Source organism: Megalobrama amblycephala, linkage group LG22, assembly GCF_018812025.1.
Source record: "Megalobrama amblycephala isolate DHTTF-2021 linkage group LG22, ASM1881202v1, whole genome shotgun sequence".
Lineage (NCBI taxonomy): Eukaryota > Metazoa > Chordata > Actinopteri > Cypriniformes > Xenocyprididae > Megalobrama > Megalobrama amblycephala.
Genome location: NC_063065.1, coordinates 21,606,592 through 21,628,374, shown reverse-complemented (window position 1 = coordinate 21,628,374; position 21,783 = coordinate 21,606,592). Strand labels below are relative to the sequence as shown.

The 21,783-nt window shown below is 35.3% G+C and overlaps 1 protein-coding gene across 2 annotated transcripts in view; it reads right to left on the bottom strand.

The window, feature by feature from the left end:
* The window catches only part of dok6 (docking protein 6), a 101,942-nt gene extending 88,045 nt beyond the window's left edge, over positions 1-13,897 (bottom strand). The window contains exon 1 of one of the 2 annotated variants that reach the window (XM_048174784.1): positions 13,653-13,897. In XM_048174784.1, coding sequence (XP_048030741.1) covers positions 13,653-13,718 — 66 coding nt within the window. In that variant the 5' untranslated portion in view covers positions 13,719-13,897. The remainder of the gene's footprint in view (positions 1-13,652) is intronic. The other variant, XM_048174783.1, reaches the window with a different exon arrangement.
* Between the last annotated feature and the right edge of the window lie 7,886 nt (positions 13,898-21,783).

Sequence of the window (21,783 nt, the reverse complement as noted above, 5' to 3'; positions counted from 1 at the left end):
AAATAAAATTGCCCTGCGGAAAACAAAACCCCCAAAAGTGTGTTCAATGGGCCATGCTAGCATGACTGGAGATGGGCTGGGCTGGCCAGTTGGGTGCTGTTGCTTTAATCCAAAGCACATACTGTACTGTGCTGTGCTAAGAGACACTAGACAGCAGAATGACTAGAGATGAGCAAGACTCAGGAGACACAGACATGATTAATGCGTACCAAATGATTAGAAGACACAGCGGCTGGGTGAATGGACCTATGGTACGTTCATTCAGAGGTGAAAATTTTCCATACAAATTGAAAAAGTCTCTGAAGACTAGAAACCATACAACTGTGTTTTACAGGGTATGCTAGTCATTAATTAAGACCGTTTTATCATCTCTCCTTCTCTGAGAAAATATGATTTTGCACTCAGATTAGGAAAATATATTTCATTTAAACCTTAAAATGCAAATATATTACAAGATGTACTTCAAGGGGCAAGAAAATAGATTTCCAATCTTAAAATATATATACATATGGGTAAAGACAGAATGTTTTTTTTTTTTTTATATAGTTCATAAAATATAAATATATTGAGTTTTCATTGAGAATATATACAATATGCTGTATATAATGACCAAATTTATTCAAACACCTTGAACATTTCATTCGTTAATAAAGTTTATTCACTATAGTTTAAAAAAAAGGTAATAAAATATGACAAGATCTCAGAGTTAAACGGTGTCAGAAAATATTAATCTTAATTATGTCAGATAACACTTGAGCAAAGCATGGTCAGATCAAAGTGTCTGAATCATTTTTGGTCCCAAATTTTTTTATCAGTTTTACTGGTAGTCCACTGTATGAAGAATTTTTGGGTATAATATGTCACAGTTTACTTTATTTTGCTATCCTCACTTACATAAATGAACTATAGTGTCCTGTACCCACTAGTAAAAATATATCAAAAATATAAAAAAAAATGTCTGAATAATTTTGGGTTTGACTGTGTGTGTGTCTCTCTCTCCCCCGGAAAAAAAAAAACCTATATTGTGAGGCCCAAATGTCGCTCTGAAATGAGGCCTGAAGTCCTCACAAATTTTATTTTTTCAAGTTTTATATTTTCAAGTTTTATTTTGACGTGATAATGTGGTGATATTTCAGTGGGTGAGTTGTTTACTTTCGTAATTCGTCTTCCCATTAACACCATTTATTTCATTCAGACTGATTGGTGGACACGCGGAACACGAACGAGAACAAGAGGCGGGATTTATCGCATAAACTAATCATATCCAACCAAAGGCAATCATAGCATGATGGAGGCATTGCCTCCTCTCAGATGACACCAAACCCACCACACGCTTAAAGGGGTTTATTAAAACTCAATGGGCTCAGGGGAGGCAAGGAAGACACGGACTCCCGTTGTAACTTTACCTGCTGGTGTCGCTGTTGGATGGTGCTACCTTAGAAAAACAAGTGATTTATACACATTTTAATGTCATATTTTGTAATATTTGCAATATTTTATCTTTGTACTATGGATTATACTGTCTCCCGTGCCTCAATATATTCTTTTTATATTTGCTTCTGTGTTTAATCACTTTTTAACTGCAATATTTTTCTAATGTCTTCTCTAAAATTACATACATACCATACACACCATACACACATATCAGCCACTTTATTAGGTATACCTTGCTAATGCCAGGTTGGACCCCCTTTTGCCTTCAGAACTGCCTCAATTCTTCATGAAATAGATTCAACAATGTGCTGGAACAATGTATACATTCCTCTGAGATTTTGGTCCATATTGACATGATAGCATCACTGTGGGCCAGGTACACCTGTTCAACTGCTCGTTAACGCAAATGATCTAATCATCCAATCACATGGCAGCAACTCAATGCATTTAGGCATTTAAACATGGTAAGATGATCTGCTGAAGTTCAAATTGAACATCAGAATGGGAAAGAAAGGTGATTTAAGTGACTTTGAACATGGCATGGTTGTTGGTGCCAGACGGGCTGGTCTTGAGTATTTCAGAAACTGCTGATCTACTGGGATTTTCATGCACAACCATCTCTAGTGTTTACAGAAAATGGTCCAAAAAAAGAGAACATATCCGGTGAGCAGCAGTTCTGTAGGCAAAGAGGTCTTGTTGACGCCAGAGGTCAAACGGCCAGACTGGTTCGAGCTGATAGAACAGCAACTGTAACCCAAATAACCACTTATAAAACGAGGCATGCAATTCAGTTCATCTCTGAACACACGTCAAACCTTGAAGCAGATGGGCTACAGCAGCAGAAGACCACACCGGGTGCCACTCCTGTCAGCTGAGAACAGGAAACTGAGGCTACAATTTGCACTGGCTCACCAAAATTGGACAACAGAAGATTGGAAAAACGTTGCCTGGTCTAATGAGTCTCTAATTCTGCTGAGACATTCAGATGGTAGGGTCAGAATTTGGCATAAACATCATGAAAGCATGGATCTATCCTGCCTTGTATCAATGGTTCAGGTTGCTGGTGTTGTAATGGTATATAATGATATTTTCTTGGCATACTTTGGGCCCCTTAGTACCAATTCTGCATCACTGAAAGCCTACAGCCTACCTGCGTATTGTTGCTGACCATGTCCATCCCTTTACCCTTTAACCTTTATGACCACAGTGTACTCATCTTCTGATGGCTACTTCCAGCAGGATAACATGCAATCTCACAAAGCTCAAATCAAAACTGAGAGAAGAAAACAATGAGTTCACTATACTCAAATGGCCTCCACAGTCACCAGATTTTTGGGATGCGGTGGAACGGGAGATTTATATCATGGATGCATAGCTGACAAATCTGCAGCAACTGTGTTATGCTATCATGTCAATACTTCAGTGGGTTGTTAAATAGTCAATGAGTTAAGATAGTCGAGATTTTCAGTGAATAGTGACTTCAATTTCAATATACTGTATTCCTCATAAAAAGTTAAACTTGAAATATAGTACTTTTATAGTACTTTTATGGTGGGGCTTTTTGTCATTTTGGAGCTTGACATCCCCAGTTCTCATTTACTTTCATTACAGTGAAAAAACTGTCCAAGTTATTCTTCAGAAATTCACTTTTGTGTTCTACAAAACAAGCTTGAATTGACACGAAGGTGAGTAAATATTGACAGAATCTCTGTGTGAACTCTTCCTTTATAACATGAAAAGGTGACAAGCTTCAGTCTAGTAGTCTGAACTGAGTTAAGAAGATGGCAAAAATCAAAGATAAAGGGCTCTTTTCAGATTCAACAGGATGTTTCAGTCTGATGATTGGCTAAATGGCAGATCTCAAATAACCTTGGATGAAAGACTTCTGACTATCATCAGTGTAAAGCTTTTCCTCACTTTTTCCCTTTTGCTCTTTCGAGATTATTTAACTTAGACAGTATAAAGAATGAAAACAGTACAAAATACATAAATAATTGCTCAGAGTGTTGTGAGAACAAGAACATAAAATGACACAAACAGCACTGGCTCACTCAACATTGAAGAAACTATACAATCAGTTGTGTCACACGCATCCCTGACAGCTAATAGTAATGTTTGCTCCTGTTCAAAACAAAAGTGTGTTTTGTAATTAAAAACAGCAGGGATCGATGATGTGAAATGTTGGAGTGAAGACTGAGAGGAGATTTATCTGCGAGAGAAATGGCACAATAGTGCAGCATTATTCACTCTGAATAACATTTGCCACTTCCGCTGCTGTGGGGGGCAATTCATCAGCCCTAATAAGAGCCTCCAATTTATCTTCCGCTCTTTGTTTGAATCAATTTGATGAAAGCTGGATAAACACTATTAGCATGAACATGAAAACAGAATTGGTATATGGCATAGTAACATGTAATGTAGCTGTGTGCACACAAGAGACACTAGAAAGAATTATGCAAAACTGCTGTCAGATATTAAGCATCCATACAGTACATCAGTGGTCACAAAAGAATTGGTGTGCAGGTTTAGTTAGCACATAGTTGAAATTAAATATTTGCAAAGTGTGGGTTTGAATGTTTAAGAAGACCTTTTATGCACCTTTTTACAAGATGTAATATAAGTCTCAGGGGTCCCCAGAATGTGTCTCATTTTTGAGTGTAAGGAAAAACATGCTGTTTTTGTGCATGTATCTTTAAATGCAAATGAGCTGCTGCTCCCCATCCTGCTCTCAAGAAGAGGGCGGAGCCTATACAACCTGTGCCTCGGATACTCTGACAAAAACTAACAAACACCTGTTTGGTTTTGATTATCATCTCTATCGCAGCCACGCTCATGTGACATTGCAGTTGTCATCATGAAAGTTAATTATTTGCATGCATTTTAAAACCATAACAGTCTAAACTTTTAATATATGGTTTTCTGAACGCACACATCCAAAGCATGTGGCAGACCGTGCGTTCCGTGAGTAAGTTCTCTTTCACGTCTAATTGAGCTTAAACTGTCAAATACACTCAAGGTTATGTCAAAAACACACAAAGTTCACATAAACACAGTCTGTTATGTCTGTGAACGTAAACAAAGTAAAGAAATCACATATGTATATTAGATCTGTGTATTAAAGTGACAGCAGCGTAATATACAGTACCTACTGCTATATATGCTGTTAACCCTCTGGAGTCTGAAGTTTTGACATGCCCTGACATTTGTGCTTTTTTCAGTTGTTCATAAACATATTAATGGAAAAAGTGTCATTACACTGTATTCAGCACAAACTAGGCTACAATAATATGTGAGGAACATGTATGTACATGTTTGTATTTTTGAAGGAATAACGTTTATGCGTGGTTATTGAAAAAAAACAAAAAAACTTAAGTCACTGAAATAAGGCCAAAAAAAAATATTATATATGTGTTCACAAGACTTCTGGGTATTGGAGATTGTAGACTAGAGTTTTTGCTTCAAAATTCTGTAAAAATTATCCTACCTACTCATTTATATAAAACAATAGAGAGATTTAAATTTTCTAAGACACATTTTGTCAAGAAACACAGTATGCATGGAGGCGTGAATCATCCTGAATAATCCTGTAATTTACACCTGAGAAGACAAAAGAATGACCTGTAATGACTTGCATAATAATGAGACCTTTCAGTCAGGTAGGCTGTGAAAAAACCCTCTGTGATCATGTCTCAAGCTCATCATCGTGTATATCAAACATACAGAAAAAACAGCAATACTGTGAAATATTATTACAATTTAAAATAATGGTATTCTATTACAGTGTTTCTCAACTCCAGTCCTCGGGACCCACTGCTCTGCACATTTTGTATGTATCCCTTATTTAACACACCTGATTTAGATCATCAGCTCATTAGGAGAGTCTGCACGAACTGAATTGAGTGTGTCATATAAGAGAGACATACAAAATGTGCAGAGTTGAGAACCACTGTTCTATTATATACTTTAAAATATAATGTATTTCTTAGATGCAAAGTGTCTGAACAATTATGTTACCTCTATGGCATTTCATTGATGGATTCTCATATATTTATATCAATTTTCTATACAGAGGAGTAATATTTATTCAATATTTATTGTCATTACTATGAGCGCTGGATACTGTTTTCAATTCATACTTGCAGCCGGAGGGCGCTCTGTGCACCTTTAGTCCACAAATGCCTCCTAAGGAAGAAAAGGCCATGTGACAATCCAGGAACTAACCTAACTAACAGAGGCCTCCAGAGATCGATAACTATGGCTATGCAAAACACTTTTCAAGATAATAAATACATGATTGCATCGATGGATACATGTGTTGCCTCAGAATTTGCATCTGAATAGTGCTCGTTCCGTGGGTGTGGCCGCATTAGCGGATAATGAGCTGAATCACGGACTTCTGACATGTCTCTTTTCATACAGATTACATAAACAGAGAATATTTGTTTTCGATTTGACGTTTTTTTAGACATAAGTCTCATTTCTGTGTCATTAGTATTTCTGAGAACTATCAGATTGGACTTCGTTCAGAGGGAGACGAGAGATCACACATCATGTTAGTTTTCTTTATTTTGCAAAAAGCACAACATTTTGTGAGTGTACACAAATAAAAGAAGATATTCCACAGATTAAAATGGTGTATAACTCTTAATTGTATGTGCAACATTGACAGAGTATTTTGAGTCTCTTTCACACTGGTAAGAAAAAATCGAGGTGGTATCGCCGGCGATACCTCAGACTCCAGAGTGTTAATATGAACCAAACAACAAAAGAATAACAGAAAATCACTTACTGCTCTTGATTAAATCACTTTAGTAGCTTTAATAAGAATACATTTTTTACTTAAATGTTGCTGTTAAATGCCCTGACGAGGAGATAAACATGGCAGACTGTGTACAGCTCACTCAGGGGAGGAGCTAAGCTAATAGGGAAGAATCTGGAACTTTTTTTTTTTTTTTTTTTGCCCAAACAGTTCAGCAGAAATCCCTGCCCTGCAACCAATTTCATTGGCTGAGGTTACAGTGACAGGTAGGATTAGGGATCAGGGTTGGGTGTAGGCAATCGTAACTGTGATTGACATGACCAATGAAATGTTTAGAATCGGCTCCAGGGCGGGATTTCCACTGAACTGGTTTTGGGGGGAAAAATATCGCATGGAACTGTTAGTTTGGAGAGGCTGTTTATGATTTATGGGGATTATAAAAAAAAGGGGGTGGATTTTTACCATTATATGTTGGTTGTTTACACACACTATGGACACACATCTGTGTTCAAACACCTTATAAAAGTGCATAACAAGTCCCCTTTAAAGGTATAGTTCCTTACTGAAATGGCCCAAACCTTTTTTTTTTTGGCCTATACAAACCAGATTTATTAAGCATGGTACATATACAGTTTTTCAAGTTGAAACTGGACACTTGCAATGGGCTCTAATTTAAACCTGGAAAAAAATAAAAATGTTAGTATTCTGAAAATTAAAAAAAAAATTTAAACAATAAAGAATAATTTAAAATTCTGCATTATTTCTAGGTCACTAGTCAAATATGTAAATTTGTGACACTAATGTGAAATTTACATTTTCAATTTTTTTAAATTATTTTTAATTTAAATTATGCTATTTTAAAAGGTAACTAATTTTGATTTGGAGTTTTCCTAAAATAGGTTTACATGCATCCAAGGTCAAAAAAATACTTTAATTTTCTCATAACACACATTGCAGCATCACCTCTTTTCTCACAGTGTCAGTGTTTGATAAAGGATTCAGTCTCTCTAAACCCTTCCTTTCCGAGAGCCTACTCTGCTCTGATTGGTCAGATTGTGATCGGTCTACTGCTTATAGTGCATGTCAGAAACGAAATGCCCATAACTATATCTGAATTTCAGCTCCACAGACGTCCTCATCACTTGATACACAGTGATACGAACAGTAAAAATGGCATTGGTTTTATCATCCTCATCCTTTAGAAGTGCATGCAAAGTGGTTTTGCCTTCACAGCGCAGAAAACAGCATTTTCTTGACATGTCGACAACATGAGCTCTTCCAGGTCTCAGATACAACTGCAGTGTGTTTGAGGGCCTGTCAAAGTAGACTTTGTGCGCGCGACGTAAATTTTGTAATCAGAAGAATACGCACATACTGTACTCGCATCGGCAGATTTTTTTTGTAACCACATGTACTTTGTGCGCACAGGTCGCACATGCGCATTTAATTGTTTTTGCAGTTTTTCCACAAGGTGGCAACCCTGCCCTGGGGGCGTCGATTCACAAGGTAGTCAAAGAAAAACTGCATAAACAGAACAGACCAGAACGCATGCAAGCTACAGCGACAATGGAGGCCTACATAGACAAGTGATTGTGCGAAGAGGTTAGAAAGTACCCTCATTTGTACAATTCTAGCATGAAAGAATACAAATATGTTTACATGGGTTGTAACTCGTGGAGAGAGATTGCTCAAAACTGCACGTCAAACGCCTGTGTATGCATATGAGTCGAATGAAGGCTGTGCGGTCAACTGTGCACGAACAAAAAACGTATATCCAGGGCTTGAGATTTGGTATAGAACTTTCACTCAAAAATTGCTAGTAAATTTACTCCAATAATCTTCATTTACAATTTTGAAAAATATTTTAAAAACATTTAAAATGTATATCAAATTGCACATTGCCAGCTCTTTGACATGACATGGAGTGAGACCATGTGTACCTTTAAGATGGGCTTTACTGCTAGACACTTTCATTGTCCAGAACCTTGTGTTAGGCTGATCTCTGTTAAACATTAATCTCTGGCATTACTAAACTGCCTGTGCGTTTAGAGACAGATGACAAAACACAGTTGTCAAATATGGGTCAAGTACTGGCTTGCAACAACAGCTTAAATAAGATTACAGTTCTGCTGGAAGTGTTGAGAGGAAAGGCCGCTTTAAGTCGACTGCTCCAGGGTAAGCCTGGTTGATTCTCTATGGATTCACAATGCATTATAAGGCTGTTTGTAAGTGTCATAAGCAGTGACTGTCTGGGACAACTAAGACAACATGAACAGGAGACGTGAAATTATCCCAGGTTAAAGGGCATTTCAGTAAGGACAGAGTTTACATAGACAAGGTCCTGACTGCCTGTAAAGTAATACCATTCACTGTCTACTGAGCAGAACGAAATTAAACTGACTGAAGTGATCCATCATACTGTACAAACAGTTGGTGTAAAAATCACTTTCCCTAAATATGGTACAGTTTGGCCTTTTGTAGAGCATTATAGGCACAAAATATTTTTGTTGGGAGAGCAATAAGGTATGTTCGATAAACTTTTATATATCACAAAATTAACCTAACATGAAAGCAACTGGTTTTAAACATATTAAAGGCACAATATGTAAGATTTTTTTTAATTAAAATATCCAAAATCTACTAGAGCAATGTTATATATTTTGTTGACTTGTGTGCTTACATTATCCCAGGTGTTTCCAAGAACATTTAAATCCAGAGAAATAAGCAATTTTAACCAGGACACAGACCGTGACATTTCGTTGTCTATCAATGACATCATACCCGCGTTACCCTTGGTTTCCAGTTTTAGAAACCATGGTGAGCAACTGTTTGGATACATTCATCGACAGAAAACGAATAATGTCTTATAAAACGGTTAGTTCCTGTCCTTGATTCTGATTGGTCAATAGCTGTGTTTTATTCACAATAAAGCACGGCTATGACAGCTTCACCCAATGGTTCTGTGTATCACTACACAACACCCTTAGCAACCACCCTTAGCAACGTAAACTGTATGTTCTCAATTGATATTGTTATTTGAAGCTTACTGTATTACGTAAAAGAGTATTGTGAAAAAAAGATATCGAGTGAGTGAGTTTATTTCCTGCATTCAGATTTGGCATTTTCCTTCAGGTTAGTCCTACTGTATGTTCATAATAAAAATCAGTTTAAATGTCCGATGTATTATCTTGTCCTTTTGGCAGTTAAGGGGTTTTCCCGTGACTGACAGCACTAGTCAAAGCATTTGTCAGTTGTTCCGTGTTCACAACAATTCAGTATTTAAATTTAAAAGTCTTCGCTACTGAGTGACACACTCATAAAGACAGTCTTTGCCGCCATCTAATGGCATAATAACGTAACCTCTGTTGCTGTTCATGGTCAGGAACTATTTATTTCCGGTGGAAGGAAGGCTTTTAGGAAAAGTATACTTCTTGAAAGTTGCATTGATACATATTTTTGGCTTTAATATTTGTATTGTGTGGTAACCGTTTTATAAAAGCAATAAGGTACTTGAGGCTAGTGCTGTATCGTGAATAAGTCACGGCTGAAGGGGTTGCAGGCACTCCGCTTTGCATCATGCCTAACAACACCCTTCAGCCGTGGCTTATTCAGGATACAGCACAGCTTCTCGTACTTTATTGCTTACATATAGCTCAACACATTAAGTCTAATTGTTTAAATATCATTTTGTCGATGTACCGCGAGTACCATGTTTTACCATGCCTAATATCGATCTAGCTTACTGCAGTGTGCAACAAGTGTCTCATAGTAGTCGCCGAGTGAACGCAGAGTAGCACTATAACAACTTTATAACAACACAAACGTATCTAATATGATAAAACAGCACTACTTTACCTCACATACGCTTGACCGGAAGAAGTGGAAGTGGCGACTGCGTTATAATAAAAGCTTCACTGCTCTCGATCCGTGTGTCGCGCTTGTCTCTCATTAGCAATCACTTCTGCTCTGCTTCATACTACAGCAACGTTAATAATCTCATCCATAAACATGACTTCTGCCCGAGTCCCATCCCGATTCTTTTCCACCGGCTGTAGATGTGAAGACAACACCTCCCATGATTCCACGAAATAAAGGCGTCGTCAAGCTACGCCTTTATTTTGAATAAGTGACCTCTAGTGGCGAAAATGTACATATTGTACCTTTAAATGTTTGTAACCCTCTTAAAATAGTGATTTGGCCATCCCCATTTAAGAAGCAAAGAAAGTATTATATTTAATACAATTTAATTATCATCAATATCATAAAAAATATTCTTGAGCACCAAATCAGCATATTAGAATGATTTTTGAAGGATCATGTGACACTGAAGACTATAATAAAATTCAGCTTTGCCATCACAGGAATATGTTGTTATTTTAAAATAGATTAAAACAGAAAACTTATTTTAAATGGTAATAATATTTCTAAATATTAATGTTTTTACTTTTGATCAAAACTTCTGAATGGTAGTGTATATTAACTCATTAATAAAATACTTTAAATTGTGACACTCAAATAGTAAAATCTGTATTCGTCAAGCTCAAGCATTCATTTACCCATGATATTGCAAAAAATAAATAAATAAAAAAGATCAAACAAATATTTGGTCACAGTTCACGCCTACTGAGTGACAGCTTAATTTAGATAAATACAATAAATAGAAAATAACACAGCTCATATAATATTGACCTCCTGTGGTTGTACGATCAATATTTTCCAGAGGTTAAGCATTTGCATGTATTCAATTCACTTTGATCATTTACTGAAAGAGGGAGAAAAATGTTTCATACCCTCATGGAAAGTGTCAAAAAAAGTAACTTAATTTGTATCTTTTTTTACCCCATTTAGTTTTAAAATTGCATTACATTTCTAGGTCTCAGAAGATTGAGAAAGAGAGGAGAAGAAAAAACAAGAGGAACAGAGAGAGACATCAGAGGGAAACCCTAAGCTGATCCTGCTGTTCAAAACATGATACTCGCACTAAAAAAAAGACTGTGCCAGCACTGATGAGACAAGTAGTCCTTCCCTCTAAAGCAGTCTTCAAAAGAGCAACTGCCTGTTTCATCAGCATATTTTATCAGATGAACAGATTACACTCAAACAGATACAAATGAATGATAAAGACGTGCAGTTTAGGGGCTTTTTAAATATCAGTAAAAACATTTTAAACCTTACATTTCTGCTTTTTTCTATCAGATGGTTATCATTAACTTTTATACTAATATTTATATAATAGCTAAAGGTTTGGTTATATTTTTACACAGATGTGTGTCAAATGGGAAAATGCCAAAGGTGCAGGAGTATGTGGGTTCAAAGGGCATTGTGTCTATGTGAGAAGGTCAGTTAATGTCAGGTGCGTTGAACCGTAAATTCATATGGCAGGGTTTTACACGGATATCAAAGCAACTTTTAAACACATCTAAACATTCATTCTGTTCAATTAATGGCAAATGTGACCATGAAGATGTACTGCACATAATGGAAAAATAATGAGAGGGGTTATATTTCTTCACAGTACTATTAGATGCTAATTCTATGCTCTGCAAGCAAGAACAATGCAGTAGATGTGGCAATACAGAGCACTTTTCTTTATTTTAGTTTCAATGAGATGTGACCACTACTGTATATTTACAGGCTAATGTGAATCTGAAATGCAGCTGGTAAGTTTATACATGACCAATAAAAATCAACACACAATATGAAGCTGCACTTCAAATAATGCATTTAGAGTAAGCAATATCTGTGGAAAAACACTTTATCTCACGTCTCATATCCCATGTCCAGGAGCAAAAACAAACCATCTTGGACAAACATCCCTGAGTATTGATTGGAACTTTCAGTTATATTTGTTTTATTGCTAAAGCAGACATGTCTCAAACTTAAGACAAATACACTATATTCATTATTTGTTCATTTTATTTACAGTATAATAATATATAACATAAATTTTGTAAAAAAAAAAAAAAAAAAAAAACGACTAGAGTAGAAGGAATAAAATCTTTACCATTATTATTAAATATAATAAATAAAAAACATTGAATATATATTGATATATTGATATATATATATATATATATATATATATATATATATATATATATATATATATATATATTAGTCAAACTAAAAATTATTCTGACTTTTTTTATATTTTTTATATATTTTTACTAGTGGGTGCAGGACACTATAGTTGATTTATGTAAGTGAGGATAGCAAAATAAAGTAAACTGTGACATATTATACCCAAAATTCTTCATACAGTGGACTACCAGTAAAATTGATAAAAATTTGGAACCAAAAATTATTCAGACACTTTGACCTGACCATATTTTGCTGACATAATTAAGATAATTTTTTTCTGACACAATTTAACTCTGAGATCTTGTCATATTTTTACCATTTTTTTAAACTATAGTGAATAAACTGTATTAACGAATGAAATGTTCAAGGTGTCTGAATAGATTACGGTTTGACTGTGTATATACATACATACATACATACATAATATATATATATATATATATATATATATATATAGATGATAGATAGATAAATGAAATTATATACATTTCTTATAACTATTTATTCTGCTTCTATATTGTCTATAATGTGCTCTACTGCACTGTGCTGTATATTGAAATTCATATTGTACTGTATATATTTCCAAATTCACCAAAACAAATTTCATAAAAGAGATGGCCAATAAACTTCAATATATACTATATATTCAGCTGTAAAACCCTCATTTAACCCCTTATGCTGCAATAAAACTATAATTGGCATAGTTTACAGCACATCATATGATTGCGTAAGAAAGTGAACCTTTCTTGGTTGGATGAATTCACCTGCTGTATCACACAGACCTGATGACCTACAGTACTCACTCTGTTCACAGCTGCAGAATCAGGAGGATAATAAACAGATGATGCTGCATCTGTAGACTTGACTAATGTGTCTTCTCATAGGCAAAGAAACTACTGAACACAGCAGATTCTTGATTAACTTTTTAAAATGTAATACACTTAAATCTATTTAACAGACAAGGCAAGTCTACAACTTTAAAAATAAACCATATTTAAATAAATAAATAATATTGCTCAAAGTAAATACTCTGTTTATGGTGAAACAAGGTGACAAGTTTTGTTTAAACAACCCATATTTTCTCAAAGCACAAGCAATAAACCAATGAATGAGAATAGGCTTCAAATTATCTACTTGTTCAGATGGATAACATCAGAACTGGATTTCAGCAATAGGCTATGTATACACTGAGTAATAAGTATATGGTGAAAAAGAAATAACTAGTCATTAAGATTAAAACAAAAAGTAGCATGAGTTGCTCGTGCACACTGATAGCATGTTCTCCTCTCCTCGCGCGCTCCCTAAAGCTCTTTTAAATACAGATGCCCCAAAATTACTGGCCACACAGTAACGTCCAGCAGATATTGACTGTACTCACCCCCAATTTCTTACTCCGAATCCTCACGTAGCCCTGCTTCACTATATCGTTGAAGTTTGAAGCCATCCTAACAGCCTCTCTGTCCTCGTCCCCCGTCTCGGCTGCGAGTCCCCTCAGAAGTCAGTACGACATTCAGTCCTCAAACAACCTGCCTCAGTGCCGCCGCCGCCGCTGCTGCTGCTGCTGCTGCTCGGGCAACCGGCTCGGACGGCTCATTCCACACGAGAATAGGGAGACAGCGCGCGTCAGATGATTTAATTCAGTGAAGAGTGCAGCTTCCTGGAATGCACCATGAGAGGGCTGTCGGAGGGGTGGACGCAGTGAACTACTTACTTGCGTAAAATGGAATAAAGAAATTATTTATTTATTTAGTAGTATTAGGAGTTTGTTTGTTTATTTTTTGGGAATATGTTAAATTTCACTTTCAAACAGGCACAGGACATTTTCTTTTGGTGTGGATATCACTATTAACAGCTGTATAGTATTATAAAAAAGTAATAGGCCTACAAAAGAAAAAACAAAATCGTTAAATTTGTCAATATTTTATTGATTATGATATGCTTTATGATATTTCTGGGTTCTAGTCTGTTACTCTGTTTCTCTCTTTTTTATATAAAAGAATAGGCCTATTTATTTAAAAAAAATTGCTTTGTGAACTTTACACATCATATATTTTCATAAAAATAAATTAAAAATCACATATATATATATATATATATATATATATATATATATATATATATATATATATATAGACATTTTTCACTATTTTTGCAGGACACTAAAGTTCATTTATGTACGTGAGTATAGCAAAATAAAGTAAACTGTGATATATTATACCCAAAAAAATTTCATACAATGGAATACCAGTAAAATGAATAAAAAATTTGGAACCAAAAATTATTCAGACACTTTGACCTTTTGTTTAAGTGTTATCTGACATAAGATTTTTTTTTTCTGACACAGTCACAGTAATTCTTTGTGTCTTGTCATATTTTATTACATTTTTTTAACTACATTGAATAAACTGTATTAATGAATGAAATGTTCAAGGTGTCTGAATAAATTTTGGTATATTTTGGTAAATATTTGTTTCTGTGTATTTAATTGTTAATCCTTTATTTTATTTTAATGTAAATATGTGATGTGTAAAGTTCACAAAGCAAATTTAAGAAGCAAAACAGTATAAGAAATGTATTTATTATTAGTTAATTTATTTATTAAAGGTTTTTTATTCATTTATTTACAGATTAGTATGAGGATTTTTGGGGGGAATATGTTAAATTTCACTGTCACAGGAAATTCCCTTTAGATGTGGATTTTAGAAATTAACAGTTGCATATAATAATAAAAAGTAATACACTAAAAAAAAGTTAAATTTAGCAACAATTTATTGATTATGATGATTATTATCAAGAATAGTCCTTCTAAAATGCTTTATGATATAGGCTTTTAGTCTGTTACTGTCTTTTAATTGTTAATCCTTGTAATTTTATTTTATGTAATTGTGTTAAAGCTCCACAAAGCAAATTTAATTGATTGATTGATTGATTGATTGATTGATTGATTGATTGATTGATTGATTGATTGATTGATTGATTGATTCATTCATTCATTCATTCATTCATTGAGTGACTGACTGACTGACTGACTGATTGATTGATTGATTGATTGATTGATTGATTGATTGATTGATTGATTGATTGATTGATTGATTGATTGATTGATTGATTGATTGATTGATTGATTACAAGAATGGTATCTTTGGGGAAAGAATTCTGCCTTGAAACTAATGTCACAATGCATAAATTATTAATTGTCCTAAAAACAGGGTGAAATATGAAATATGGTTTTGTGAGGTTGCATGTTATTATTACCATGTTGTAAAACACACAAAGTAATCCGACACGTTAAGACATAAAAAAGTCCTGCTGCTGATTTACATCTAACTAACTACATGTGCTATGTGAGTGATATCTTTTAACTATGTATTTTGAGACTTCATTTTCATTCATTAGCAAAAATACTTCCATATGGGAATTATCCTTCTACAATAAAAGGGTGGTGATAACTAGTGGATAGGAGATTTGTTTTGTTGATTGGATCCTTGGGATTAAAAGATCAAAGCAGATCAAAAGCAAATGAAAAAAAAAAAAAAAAAGACATGGATGAGATGTTAAATTCATATATTAGAGCATGCTGCAGCTCCACTGACACAAATGCTGAAAATGCCTGCAAAAGCCTCCTCCTTTAATCCTACTTTATGAGACACCCTTTTGCCTGTGGAAAAATGCCAAAACCAATTTGATACAGCTGATGACACAGTTACACGTGTGAGAGGGTTTTCTGCATCTCTCGTGACAATGAAAGATGTAATGTATCGCCCACATTACTAAAGTCATATGGTAAGATGGATCAGGCATATAATCCACATGGGTGATATAATTTGATCTATTCAGTATAAATAAAAGTATTTATTAATTTGTCTCTCTGTCTATATTACCGTGTTTTCATACTTCCATTCCACCACCGCAGGAGTAGAAAAGAAGAAGGTCATTGGGAACTAGTTAATTTGAGAGCTGTCATTTCCTATTTGTTATTTTGTTCTGAGGCACAACATTATACCACTGTTTCTCAATTATTTTTCCATTTCTCTTGGCCCTGAAAATTACATTAAATACATTAAAACATTAAAAAATTAAAGACAAATTTGTTACTTAATGGCAACACATTTTATATGAGACAATGAGTGAAACAAAAGTTGTCCAATGACATGACCATCATTTTTGAAATATTAAACTATAAAACATTGTTTTTTAATTAAACCATTAATCACTCATAAAACATTAATCATTTCATGCATATACAATGACTTGAAAACACCTCTTGAAGAACATGTTTAACCTTTCTGAATTAGTCATTTTGATATTTTTGAGGTCAGCCATGTTAAGGTTGCGTAATATATTACCTTAAATTATTAAAAACATTTGAGAATAATGATTAAGATGGGTACACTGACATGGATCTAATATAAGGAAAGCATGTTAGTAATTTCTAATTGATTGTTACAACATCTGGCATTTTTCAAAACGTTTGCTGAAAATGGTATTAAAGTTTATCAAAAATGCATGAAACCAACAAAAAATGTTACATATAAAATCTGCCAAATGCATGTGAAACAATCTAAACTCACCTTGCAATAGGTTGGACCCCCTTTTTTTTTTTTTTTGCTTTCAGAACTGACTTAATTCTTCATGGCATAGATTCAACAAGGTGCTAGAAACATTCCTCAGACATTTTGGTCTGTATTGACATAATAGCATCACACAGTTGCTGCAAATTTGTCGGCTGCACATCCATGATGCAAATCTCCCCTTCCACCACATCCCAAATGTGCTCCATTCTTGGATTGAGATCTGGTGACTTTAGGCCATTTGAGTATAGTGAACTCATTGTCATGTTCAAGAAACCAGTCTGAGATGATTTGAACTTGGTGAGATTGCATGTTATCCTGCTGGAAGTAGCCATCTGAAGATGAGTAGACTGTGGTCATAAAGGGATGGAAATGGTCAGCAACAAAACTCAGGTAGCCTGAGTACTAGGGGGCCCAAAGAGTGCCAAGAAAATATCTCCCACACCATTACACTACCAGCAACCTGAACCATTGATTCAAAGCAGGATTGATCCATGCTTTCATGATGTTTATGCCAAATAATGACCCTACCATCTGAATGTCGCGGCAGAAATCAAGACTCATCAGACCAGGCAACATTTTGCCAATCTTCTCTTATCCAATTTTGGTGAGCCAGTGTGAATTGTAGCCTCAGTTTCCTGTTCTCAGCTGACAGGAGTGGCACCCGGTGTGGTCTTCTGCTGCTGTAGCCCATCTGCTTCAAGTTTTGACGTGTTGTTCATAGATGAACTGAACTGCATACCTTGGTTGTAACAAGTGTTTATTTGAGTTACTGTTGCCTTTCCGTCAGCTCGAACCTGGCCATTCCCTTCTGGCATCAGCAAGGCATTTTCACCCGCAGATCTGCGCTCACTGGATGTTTTCTCTTTTCGGACAACTCTCTGTAAATTCTCCTCAACTCTGGACTTCGAGATCCACTTTCCTGCAGGTTTTAGCTCAAACCCTAATCAAACACACCTGAACAAGCTAATCAAGGTCTTCAGGATTACTACACAGTTGTAGGCAAGCGTGTTTAATCCAGGTTGGAGCTAATCTCTGCAGGAAAGTGGATTTCGAGGTCCAGGGTTGAGGACCTCTGCTATAGGTTGTGCGTGAAAATAGATCAGCAGTTTCTGAAATACTCAGACCAGTTCCTCTGGCACCAACAACCATGCCTTGTTCAAAGTCACTTAAATCACCTTTCTTCCCCATTCTGATGCTCAGTTTGAACTTCAGCAGATCGTCTTGACCATTTCTAAATGCCTAAATGCATTGAATTGCTGCCATGTGATTGGATATTTGCGTTAACGAGCAGTTGAACAGGTGTACCTAATAAAGTGTCTTGCGAGTGTATTATAGAGGGTATGCATCGACGTCACTTTCCCGCCGGAACGCGCTCCCTCAGCTGGACTGAGTGGCAAAAGAACCTGCAATTGGGAAACTGCGAAAACGCGAGTAAAACAAATGATTACTCTAAAGGTTGGGCTTGAAAGTATTCCTTATAACATGTCAAAGAAACCTAATCCATGGATATTGACATGCAGCCAGGAATCGTGTTTCCTGACATTTATATGTGCCTGATTTTGACGCCAGGGAAATACATCAAGCAAATCTGCCTGTGAACGCTTTATATAGGCTAACTACAATATAGGTAGGTTTAAATTGGAGTAATCACTTATATCAATGTTATATATTTCGTCATATCGTCCAGCCCTAAAACTTGTATAGTTTTTGTCAGTGTTTATTTAAAACCACCCAATTATGTCAAATATAAGATGGTAAATATTTAATCGATGAGTTATCAACACAATATATAACAATACAATATAAAGGGTATGATTTTACCCCAAAATCCAACATTTTGACATAAAAAGATAACTGCAAAACATCTTTCTATGCCTGGAGTCCAGCTGTTTCTGTGAATTGCAGCAACATATTTGCTTCTTTTTTTCTGTAGCTTTCGGCAGTCTGTAAAAATATACCTCAGGTTTTGTGTCAAAGCTATTTGTACAGTCAATCACAAAGCTCTTTCCCATTTTGGATGTGTTTTGTGTGTTTTTCGCAGCATTCACGCTTTAAACCAATGCTGCCACTCAGTCTTTTGCCACTCAGTGGGCGTAACCGCAGTCATAACGGTCGACGGTGACGTCATGTGCATACCCGCTATATTGGCAAAATAAAGCAATGATACCTTGACCTCTACAAAACTTCAGGTTATTCATTATGTGTTAAGAAAGCAGATCATTTTGCATTCAAGTCTCACAACCAACATTTCATCTTTTTTTTTTTTTTTTAAACAGACATGCAACCCTCAGATGAAGTACCTTTCACAGCAACTTTATTTGCAAGCACTCCACTTACTGTAATGCATAAAAAATGAAATCTTCACTGTCCACCCAGAGGAGTCTGGTGTCATGGTTATGATTTATTCATAACTGTTAAATAGGAAATGGTTTGAGGGCTTCTTTGACCTTCACTTTTGAGGTAACATACTTTAGCAGCCCAGCTGCCTTTGAAGTAATTTACCCCTGCTGATGACATAGGTAACTCACCAATAAATGAAAGCTCTACAAAATGTAACCCTCGATGTACAAGGAGTCTGAGAGCTGTCACTAAAGGTGACAATAAAGGCTTCATTTGAAGATGGAACAAAGCCTTCCGCTGGAATAAACTTCACACATTTCATTGTGCAGTGTGTGAAGTGTGAACTCCAAACTATTAATCACAGGCTGGCTGTGCTATATTGAGATTTATTGTCAAAAAATGTGTGCCTTGTCACACTTCTAACTGTCACACTCATTCACACATGCACACAAATACACACCGTGCATGTGAAATGTCACACTCTCACTGCCACTGCATGTTTGATGCTTGATAACTCAACTGAAAGCACATTCTAAACAGATGACTATTTTCATTCAACATCTAGTATTTTTTTTTTCTCTGTTATTAAATGATTTTTTGCTGTATAGGAAAGCCATTAAAGTCACTACGAATTCAATTCTTGTTTTTAAAGGGGTCATGAACTGCATTGTTTTATTGTTTTATAATGTTTCCTGTGGTGCACATAATGTTAGTATGCTTTTCACATCAAAAATTGTCATAATTTAGAAATAAAATGCATTATTTCTACCCTGATTTTAGCCCTCTTATTTGTACACTGTTTAAAGGGGCGTGTCTGCTGAGAGACTGTGATTGGCTAACATCTTTGCCTATAAAATAGCTAGGTATAACTCTCTCGAAAACTTTTAGCACATTTGTACTATTACAGCTGTCAAGGTTAACTAATTGTGAAAAGTGTTGATTAGCATTACATTTAGATCTATGGCATTATATTTAGATCGTGGCATGAAAGGTTGCAGTGATGAACATTGTAGCCAATCACAGACATGTTGTTGAGCGCATGAAAGCAGTGATCTCGTCATTGCAACTCAACTCCTGCACACTAACGAATGCTTTCATCATAACTAACAGTGCAAACTCGATTTAACTAAGATATTTGTTGAATAAAAATTTTGCCGCGAGTCCAGAACTCAGTTACTGATTAACTCACACTGTTTGATTGACAGCTATAGCGACTGTAAAAGGAACGTTCTTTGATCGCTTTCTATATATAACCATTCGAATAACAGATTATTTTCATTCTACTAAGAGAAACAATGTGAAGTTGGCCGTTTAGTCACTGGTTTGATTTACTGACACATAGACAAAAAACATCTAACTGTACATGAATCATTACATATCAGATCAGGCATTAGAATTAACACAGTTACTTACATGTTGTTGCATTACTGTCGAGTCCATATCGTAAAAGTCTGTTTGCAAAGCCTGCACTGAAATGTGATTCATTTACCAAATAATGTACTGAAGACAAATAAATAGTGCTCAACTGAGACATTCACATTGTTGAAAATAAATAACCATATTCATAGCATTAGGATCCTTTGAAAGGTAATGTTATTTTTAGTCCTGTATCGCTCTTCTCTCCTCGTCATTTCACTAAAACTCCAGTGGGTGGGGCTAATGTTTCAATGATGAAGTAGGTGTTGATTTCTTCGGCGGAGGCAGCGTTTCACCCATCTATAGACTCGTTCGCTGGGCCTGGTGTCAAAAAAAGCTGTTATTGGACTAACAAGGAAGTTTTCAGTTCTAGTACGATGACCTCTTATATCAAAAACTCAAGGAAAAGTTGATTTCTCAATTCATGACCCCTTTAATTGAGTATTGCAGTATTATAATTGATTTTATCCATGCACATCATTATTTTTTTTTTTATTCATGAGCACTCATAATCTTTAATTTAAATAACTTCCCCTTCCTCTTGTAGAGTCATCTCTTTTCTCTGATGACAAAAATCCAATCACTTCCTAATGGACAAAATCAAGTCCTGCTCTACATTTTTTCTTGCTCGAGAAGCCATTTCACTCAGATATATGTCACAATAGAGAAGAAAAGACTATCGCAACTTCCATTTCATGCCGACTTTAAAGATTACTCTTTAATATGAGCTTTGGCAATAAATTAAATATCAGCAGCTTTTGGCTATTAACATTTACAATAGATGGTGAAACATTCTTAAATTAAATTGTCCTAAAAAAAAACAACTTAATTTGCCTGTGATCTAGAAACATGAGTGATATGACATACACCTGCACTGTCAGCTGTCACAGCTGCTATTGTCCATTAGATGGCAATGTTACATTTGATGCATGTGGTAAGAAACCTAGTACATGCCAGTACTTGTCACATGGTCACTTAGCTGAGCTCCTGCAATATTTCAGCCATTTATACCCAAGAAAATTTCATAGGCTATAATTTGAATGCTTACTTTACATGATTGAGTCTCTTAGAAAGAAAGAAAGAAAGAAAGAAAGAAAGAAAATATTCCTTACATAAAATTAAATAAACATTAACTGAAGTATAAAGTTATTTTATTTTATTTAGTTGCCAAGGCAACAT